Raw genomic sequence first — 9,231 nt, 5'->3', positions numbered from 1 at the left:
CTGGGGCAGCCACTGAGCTCTCAGATCTGAAGCCATAGAAAGATTCTGTCACTGTGCCCCAAGTGCCAATGTAGTGGTAAGGACTGTAGAAGAAACTGCTTCAGAAAAAATATTTTTTATTTCTTGCTTGACCTTAGCAGATACATACACACAGTGACAACAAAACTGAGTTCACAAGAGAGAGTTGGTGGCAATGCTCATCTCTCAGTTAACAGACAGTTAAGATCACAAGTCCAGAAGGGGGAAAACCTGGGTTTTAGCCTTCTTATGCTTGAAGAGACTGAAACTCACATTTCCAAGACAGTACCCTAGCTGTTAGACAATAGGTTAGCATGGATGGGAGCTCCTTCCACTCCTCCTGCTTAGCTGAACCACTAGCAGCCAAGAGTGCAAGAATCATGGGGCCAGAAAAAGATGCAAAAGGAATCCTGCCTCAGTAGCCCAGCAATGGTAGTACTGCCTAGGGAATAAGGTAACCTGGGCTCTTGGACTGTTTATTCATTTTGCATTAGACATTTATTGGCTGGAAAAAAAAAAGAAAAAAGTGAAATAACTATGGGAACAGTAACTATAACCCAGATTTTCCTCCTTCCCAGGTGAGTGTCCTCATCACATGAGTACAGAGTCAGATGCAGGTTATAATCTTCTCAAGATGACAAGAAATTATAACTTAAAGTTCCCCACTTCCTAGGCAAGTGTTCTAGCCTATAAGGAACAAAGTAGACATCACAACCATCACTCCCTACAGGTTTGTAGTGTACTCTGGTGGCATGCACTCTGGTGGCATATCACAATGTATTCAGTGGCCATGTAGGATTTCTGGTTTTAAGACAGGCTTCAAGTACCTCCTGGCATTGACCTAAATCACAACATAGCTTAAGTGGCTGATCTGGACCAGTTTCAAGTGACTTAAGTGGCTAGAACCAACCAAAGTCTTCTTTAAGCCTCTACGAAAAAAAATTATCTGGATTTGGTGCCAAGTGCCTTTGATCTACATCTAACAAAAAACCCCAAGCACAACTTACTCGCCAAAAAGGGACAAGAGGAAAACTACATAGCTACAGCACATGGGTCATTCAAGTAATGATGCTCAGCCTTTCACTGACTTCCAAAAGTACTGACTTTTTGGGGGGCTCATCTATCCAATCAGAAAGCCTTCTTAATAGCTAGGGCTCACTACTGAAGTGAAAATGATTTATAAAGAAAGTGGTATATAAAATGGTCTGGTTTAGATGGAGATTGTGAATTTTGCATACAAATAATTTGAACAATCACAAGTCACTCACCCTATTTGAAGATGTAATTTTGATTAAGGATATCGTCTTTAACCAGTTAAATGGGTACAGATTCTCAGTGTACAATAGATGGGCAGATCCATCCAAAGACTGCAGACAGGTAACTTCAGATGCATGAAGATAAGATATTTTAGATATAATAAATTGGGTTCTTTTTATAGATTAAATACAGACACAGTATGGAGATACACTGTTATCTGCTACTAAAGAGAAAACTTTCTCTGTTTTTAGGTATAACATTTCAGTATGGACATTTTGCTGGAGTGCAGCAAGGTATTCTACACACTGGTCAAATATCCCATGATCTAAACCAGCAGTCTGCAAGTTTTTCCCAGCAGTGGGTAAGAATGACTTAAACTTGGGTCTTAGGTGGGCCAGTGCTAGGACCTGGATGGCACTGTAACTTCTCCTTGCTGCCTGGTTGAGGCACAGCAGAAAGCTCCTGGTCACTTGGCTGCAGCTGCAGTGTGGGCAAAGCTGCCCACTGCTGAATGCTATTGAAGTCCTCAGGCTCTTGGCTAGATCCGTCTTATGAGCTGTAGATTACCAGCCCCTGAGCTAAATAGAAAGTTAAGAGATTTAAACTAGAATGGAGACCAAACTAGCTATCTCAGTTCATGTCCAAGAGATCCATGAACAGTACTGATCTAGATCTGTAGGGGCAGCACTGGCCAGTCTTTTCTGGGAGGAAGAAAAAAACAAATGCTAGATGATCAAATTAAAGCTATCCCAGCACTAAGATGCATGGAGCCCGACTTCTAATTGTTGCAGGAATTCTGGAATGGAATCTAGTGTCCTTACAACTTGAAACTTAAACTAGATAAAGGCTTGTTCATGACTTCACAAACAGCCATGACAGCTCTGAGTAAAAAGGTTAACTTGCATGGCCTAAATTATGAGAAAGTGATAAATGCCTGTCCTGGGTTAGAGTTGAAAAAATCCTGGCACGTGAAGCAACAAACTAGTTGTAGGCACATTTTTCATGTAAGAAATATATGGATAATATTAGTCTAGGGGGGTTGCTGGGCATGAAATACATTGTTTAAAAATAGGCTTTTGTACTAGTCTGCATTATTTGGACAGGACACCCTGAAACAGAGATTGCCTGGGGTTTCTACATTGTGCAGTTTGAACTATCTGCACACCAAAACACCACACGGGTGACAATATTCAGATGTTATCTTGTAGCAGAATTGGGGTTGAAATACACACAGCCTGTATGTAAATTCAATATACAGCCAGAACATTTAAGAGCTGCACAGATTTGAAAGATTCTACCCATTCTGGAGACAAGTGGTGTAGCTTCTTAAGTGCACCTACTTTTCACATAGGAATGCGTAAGCATGAATACAAATAAACCTGGCATACATTTGTGTACAAAGAAATTACTAAATGATGAGAGTTTTCTTATCAGCAGAAACACATACTCATTTTAGCATTTTCAAAATGAAGGGAGCAGTTTTACCCAACTTACTCTAAGCTTGAAATCAGATTCACAGGTAACAGCTTCTTTTGGAACAGACGCTGTCCCGTTCCTGAATGCAGGGACCCTAAGCCCACCCCTCCCCATCCGCAATCATAAAATTTCAGTAGCAATTACAACAACTATTCATGTAGTAAGAAAATATTTAGCTACCTTTTCATGCAACGTAGTAGGTGAAAAAACAGTAAGTGACCAATTAGCTGTCCGAAGCACTCCAGGGATTACAGTTTTAAAGTCACTGAACACAAAGCTAATTCATCATATCAATTTTCATTTTTGCCCTTACCATGGATCTTCAGCACCTAATTTTTCCTTTGTTGTGAACAGTTCAATGCAATCTTTTAATTTCACATAGGGTTTTTTCGGAGGTTTATATTCCACACTTTCATGTTTTTCAAAGTCCTAAAGAGAAGTATTTCTTGAGTTAAGAGAACAAATGAAACAAAACTCATTTTAGTGATATCGTCTTACTATGAACAGTAACTACAAGCTCCTAAATATGGAAAGTTCTCAAACATGTTGAAGTGAAAATTAATTTTAGAACTTCCAGACTTATTTTACCGAATTAGGGAGCCTTAAGTATCCTTGCTAGACGCAAAAAGTTTCTCATGTGGAGACACATTTAGTCTGAACATATGATGTAATAAAAACCACGCTGTATCTTAATGCTTTATTTAAATGTTTCTACAGAAGTACACTTCATACAGTAATTCGTTAATCCCAGATATGCCTGGCATACTAAAAGTTTGGTAATGGTGAAAAGGCTGAGGAACATAAATGGCTTACCTCAGCTGCATTATCATCGAAGTATCTTTTTTTCAATTCAGGATCCCAATCCAAAGCAAGGAAAGATCTTTCTAAGATGAAAAAACATATTTCCTGCTTAAAACTACAAATTATTTCTTCATCAGAATATGATTAATTTAGATGAAATATTAATCAAAATGAGTTGAAGTAACTATTAGCAAATTTTTAAAAAAGGGACAAAAAACTTAGCTTTAATTTAAATACTTGGAAGTTTTGTGTTTGAGATTAACAGCTTTCAACTGTCAAGATAAATATTCTTTGGCAGTAATTAGACATGATTTACGCTGTCTTCAAGAAAATATCCAAGCACATTGGTGCATATATCTGCACTGAGAGGGGAACACTTGTAACAGATGAAAAGAACAAAGTTGCTTACAGCAAGTGGCATCAGAAAAAAAGACAAAACAATCAGATTTAGCCAGTGTACTCCACTTACTTACCATCAAGCCTAGATTGCCTGTCCTCAAATCTAATGTGCCTGGTATCATCTTTGATGTAATTGATGTCAGTATTGCCTAAATTATTGAACTGGAATGTAAACAATCTTTTTTTGTGCCCCGTGAGTGGTTGTCCTTTGCAAGTGTCCTCAGTACATAATCCATTTTCAGAATCATTGTCGCCTCCAACTGAGTCTTCTGACTGGCTGTTTTCATTCTCTGAAGGAAGTTCCTGATCCTGGCTGGATTCATCATCTTGTTCATCTGTCTCCATTTCACCTGAGAAAAATACAACTGTCATAAAAAACTTGACAACTCGCCCATTTCCATACCATGTAAAACGCCTTATTTATTTACATGAATTTGAATCATCACAAATTAGTCAGTAAGACTTAATCTGAAAGTAATGTATTTGTTTGTCTCAACAGGACTTCCATGGCATTTCAGCTTCCTGTTAAGTTCTTCATACAATCTCTGGTTATACAGTTGTATACAATTACTCACAGACTGGAGAGGACTCCCTCCATATTTTTAGCTTTCATTTCCCTGCTCAGGAAATATTTTCTCAGCTCCCCAAACCCTGTGAAGACTTGAACTTTTAAAGAAAGTCAAGACAAAAGCAGTATTTTCATCTTTCAAACCTAGGCTTCCAAAAACCAACTAGACGTCCAATTGGCAAAAGGGAATCTAATGCCAAGATAAGTTTAATTCCTAGCAAACAGGTCAAACTCCTGTTCTATTTCTAGTAAGTTGCTTGTAACAACTGTCAATTGACAAACTATTTTACTGTCAGAGTTAAAAGGAAAAAAACCCCACTCCTGTTGAGTTTAGTATAATTATATGCCTGAAGCCCTTACCCAACTGAAAAGAAAGTTCAACTGTCAAGGCTTTTTAAAAATAAAACAAACAAAAAAATCCACCTTAATACTTAAATTTGGAGTCAGTTAAGTAGCATGACATTTTATTGCCACCTGGGGGGACTAATTTAGCCAAGTAAAAACTAGAAGTACTTCAATGAGTGACCCTCATCAGTTTGTAGCTTGTACACTAGCTGGCAGTGATGCTGTCAGACCCTGGAGGGGGTAGGATATGTCAAGCCAGTCTGGGCTACAAAGAAGGCTGTCAAAGTAAGTTGCTTTTTAAATTGTGAATGTTTCAAACCAAATGCAAAATATTAAACAAGGGACGCAGACACACGCACGCGCCTTACTTGGGGATCCTTCTTCATGTATCCCATTTGGGCCATTACCATTGATACCATGGTCCTTACAGCAGTGTAGGGATCCATCAGTGTCTTCACTTTCAGTACCTGTTTTTACATATCGGCTAAAAATAAACAAAAATAAGTGCTCTTATCATTGGGGTTTTTGATTAATATTTGGATAGTTTAATTATGAACAGTGAAAAACAGCAGGCACTAGAAATATTACTACATACTGTACTCTGATAGCACTTCACTAACTATTCTAAAGTACATTCACTTTATAATTTACTGCTGTAAGATTCAGAGAGATTCTTCAACTCATTTCTTTTGTTCTTTTCTGGCAAAATCATTTGATTATGTCTAGCCTCTTTTGCTCTATACTGGTTTATGTTTAATGAGATAGCAATCACATTTTTATTACATAGCCCATAAACATATACACGAAACTGAGCTGTTTTTCTAGGCTAGTCCAGACAGAAAAGTTATACTAATATCAGGGTATTGTATAAATTCAAACTTATGGTTATAACAGCATGATTACCAGTGTGGGCACTTTTTCCAGTCAAGTTATGCTGCTCAGAAGTGAATTAAACAATAACCAAAAGTGCTCTTACTTTTATTTTATAATTACAGTGTTTAACCATACTGGTAAACTGGTGAAACTTTCCTATGTGGCTATACCACAATATACCATTAGTTTAATCAAAATGTCAACCTTCCTGTCCACCACATGCCCAAAACCTGGGACACTTTTTTGATAGTGTTATGTCAACAAAATCTAACTGAATCACAAACTAGTTTAGATCAAGAGGTTACAACATGAGAAGTAAAATAACTATGCTTACTTTCTGTAAAATAATTGTTGAAAGTCTAATCAGTTCATTAGCAAAGCGTATTAATAACAGCCATACACAGAATCTGGTTGTTCATACTGATGACATTCAACTTTTTCTTTAAGCAATATTCTTACCACATTCTTAACAGCAGAAGGTTGTACAGTTTATCTTCAGTATTGTTTCTAGGCACTGCTATAAGAAAAGGTTGACCAAACAGTGAAGAACCACTATGGTGGCTATAACCAGTGTGTCTGTACTTTTCCCTTAAACAAACTGGAATTATTACTTGCTCAGTATCCTCTGTTCTGTTGATGGCAATTTCAAACCTAAAAATAGTAGAAAAGTAGAAATAAAGGTCATTTAGAAAATCACGACAAAACCAAGATCTCTCTATTACATGTTCCTGCTGTGCCAGGAAGTGGCTTAGCTCAAACTAATGCCGATAGCACACAACTATATAGTTAATAGAAAGGTATTTCTTGACTAGTCACCACAAAAATATATTACTTGCACTTACACATAGATGTCATCGCGTTCCATAATACTACTCAGATTTTCATCCATGGCAAATATTCGGTGGAACCTATGATTGTATATATCAGTAACTATCATCTACAAGAAAATAAAATTTAAATTACTATTAAATTTAACACTGAAAGTACTTATACACAGCCCAATATTAAACAAGGAACTCCAATGTCTTACCTTATCTGCAGCAACACCAGACAAAGCTGACAGGGCTGTGCAAAGGTCCGTTATATTTCCAATTTTTGGAACAACTACTTTGTACTAAAAAAAAATATAACAACTTATCATCCTTAAAGTATTGGAGATGTATATATGAAATAACTTGTCAGATGTTCAGTTTCTACATAGATTTAACACACTTCTTCAGCCCCTTAGATTCTCACTGTCTGCAGTATTTACAGCATTTAGTTCCATGTGAAAGTCAGTGAGACTTAATATTAAAAATTACTAAAAACTTAGTCACAAAAAATATCAATATCTTTGAAACTGAGTAGCTTTAATGTGGAATGTTTAAGGAGAATTTTTTTAAACAAAATTCCTTCATTAATCAGGTAACTATAGTTGAGTGCCAAAACCTACATAATTCAAACAATTAAATTTGCCAAGATTGTTTTAGTATTGGAAAGAGCACATAAAGAATACAAACAATTCTGTTAACACCACATAAATCAACAATGTAAAGAGAGAAAAATAAATCACATACCTGCATAGGTTTAGCAAGTGGATCCATTCTAACTAAATAAACTTCCAAAGTGCGCTCTTTTTTCATGGGTAATGGAAGTGTCAGGTAACAAAAGGGATCAAAGGTTACTGAAATCTTAGCACATTCAGGACAAACTAGAGTGGATTTAAAAAGGCCATGAAATATATCTACAATGATGGAATCATTTCTTTTTAGATGGTTTTCCCAGGCTTCTTCAGCAACCACCTAAAAGTGAAGCAAAACCTAGGTTATAGTTGCATTACAAAAACTGCATTACGAGAGCTGAATCAGAAAAAAAAAAAAAAAAAAATCAAAACAACTGATAGCAGCAACTACACACTTGGATACACCTGAATGTTAAACACTAAAAACACCAAAACACAAACACTAAAAACACAAACTCTGAGAATCCAGTTCCTGTATATGTAACTTATAATTTAACTTGTCCAAGATGCTTTGTATGGCTGAGTAAATGGATAAAAGGAGGTAAAATATCTCAAACCACAGTGGAAATAGTATAGAGAACTACAGTCTACATGCATGTAACTTATCTGGGGAAATTCTTCAGTCCTAAGTATACTGGGAGTAGCTGGACTAGTAAAAAAAAAAAACCAAACCAAACCCAAGTAGAAGATCAAGTGGGTCAGGAAGAGTTGTTTCCCCAGCTGATCAACAAAAGATATCTGAAGCAGGTATACTGAAAGTAGTATTATTTGCAAACAGTCCTCATGGAGTCCTGGACATGTTATCTCTTTTCAGAGTAAATAGGAATTATGCAAGTTAAAGACAGACTAGAAAATATCCTGAATTTCTGTATCCCTAAATTCTCTTCCACAGAATAAGTAATCCCCTAAGCAGCACTAAAAGGATGAATGCCGCAATAGTGTCTTACAACTTACCGTAACACTAAGTAATAAACTAAAACTAAAAAAACCTCCCAAACACCAAGTCTCTTACCTTGTCTGGCCTCCCATCTGCATCCTTTAATTGAATATAAGGCTTTTTCCTAATTCGATTCAAATCCTCATGTAAACCATCTAAGAGAAAAGCTAAGAGTTCTTGACAATCCTGTTGCTGATATCCAGAAAACTGAGGTGCAAATCGTCCTACTTGCGTCTAGAAAGAACAAATAATTCTGTTTTGTAAATTTAACACATTTGATTTCAAGTAAACTAACATATAGCATAGAACCATTAACTTTGTGCAACAGTTAGAAATTAATGCTCTAAATCTGTACGTTTCCTTTTATAGCTACTACTTGGAGGCTGCAGCAGAAATGTTACGAAGGTGAACACAGACAGAGAGAAACTTCTGCAGAGGGTATCTTTGTAGTTAACCTGAGCATCTTGTTCTATTCTCAGTTCTTCCATAGATCTCCTGTAAGATTTTGGGTTACTCACCTAACTTCTCTCACCTCTCTCTGGTTTCTCAGAAACAGACTTAAAGATCATTAAAACTAGATGAAGAATGAGAAAGTAATAAAAGTGCAAGGTGTCTATAGACATTGTATTTCCGAAGCGTTGTTCTGAAGCTGGCAATCAGACCTCCATACTTCTGCTTGGGGCTGCAATTCCACCCAAGAGTAGGAAAAAACAGAGGTGCTGGCTAGGGATGGGAAGGCAGAGATAGTGTAAAACACATCCTACCCCACACCTGCTTCCCTCATCACAAAGGACAATGATGGAGCTCTGGCAACAATTTAAAGTTTCTTTAATTTGTAAAAACATTTGTTAATTGGGGGACTAGTTCACTTCAAGACAGAAGTGCCCTACTGATGCTCAGACTGATGGTGTCAGTGTCAGAATCAAGTAAGTCCAATAAAAGTAAAAGAAACAATCCCCATACCTAGAGTCCGAAACATAAATGGACTATAAATGAGACAAAAATGCAAGGAAGAAAATGCTTTTAGAAGGAGTTGCAAAAAAAAAAAAAAAAAAA

At 36.8% G+C, this 9,231-nt stretch overlaps 1 protein-coding gene across 4 annotated transcripts in view; it reads right to left on the bottom strand.

Moving 5' to 3' along the window:
* Positions 1-9,231, bottom strand: part of USP15 (ubiquitin specific peptidase 15) — a 135,411-nt gene that overhangs the window by 14,499 nt on the left and 111,681 nt on the right. For all 4 annotated transcript variants that reach the window (XM_019514638.1, XM_019514640.1, XM_019514637.1 and 1 more), the window contains 9 exons: positions 8,251-8,409; positions 7,294-7,518; positions 6,768-6,851; positions 6,580-6,674; positions 6,197-6,388; positions 5,233-5,348; positions 4,026-4,301; positions 3,565-3,635; positions 3,065-3,180 (listed from right to left, as the gene is read on the bottom strand). In XM_019514638.1, the coding sequence (XP_019370183.1) occupies positions 3,065-3,180; positions 3,565-3,635; positions 4,026-4,301; positions 5,233-5,348; positions 6,197-6,388; positions 6,580-6,674; positions 6,768-6,851; positions 7,294-7,518; positions 8,251-8,409 (1,334 nt within the window). The remainder of the gene's footprint in view (positions 1-3,064; positions 3,181-3,564; positions 3,636-4,025; positions 4,302-5,232; positions 5,349-6,196; positions 6,389-6,579; positions 6,675-6,767; positions 6,852-7,293; positions 7,519-8,250; positions 8,410-9,231) is intronic.

The sequence above is a fragment of the Gavialis gangeticus genome, unplaced genomic scaffold (assembly GCF_001723915.1).
Source record: "Gavialis gangeticus isolate Ggan-Ray unplaced genomic scaffold, GavGan_comp1, whole genome shotgun sequence".
In the NCBI taxonomy this organism is placed as follows: Eukaryota; Metazoa; Chordata; order Crocodylia; family Gavialidae; genus Gavialis; species Gavialis gangeticus.
Note: the sequence above shows the minus strand (reverse complement) of the source record. Positions and strands in the feature narration are given on the sequence as shown.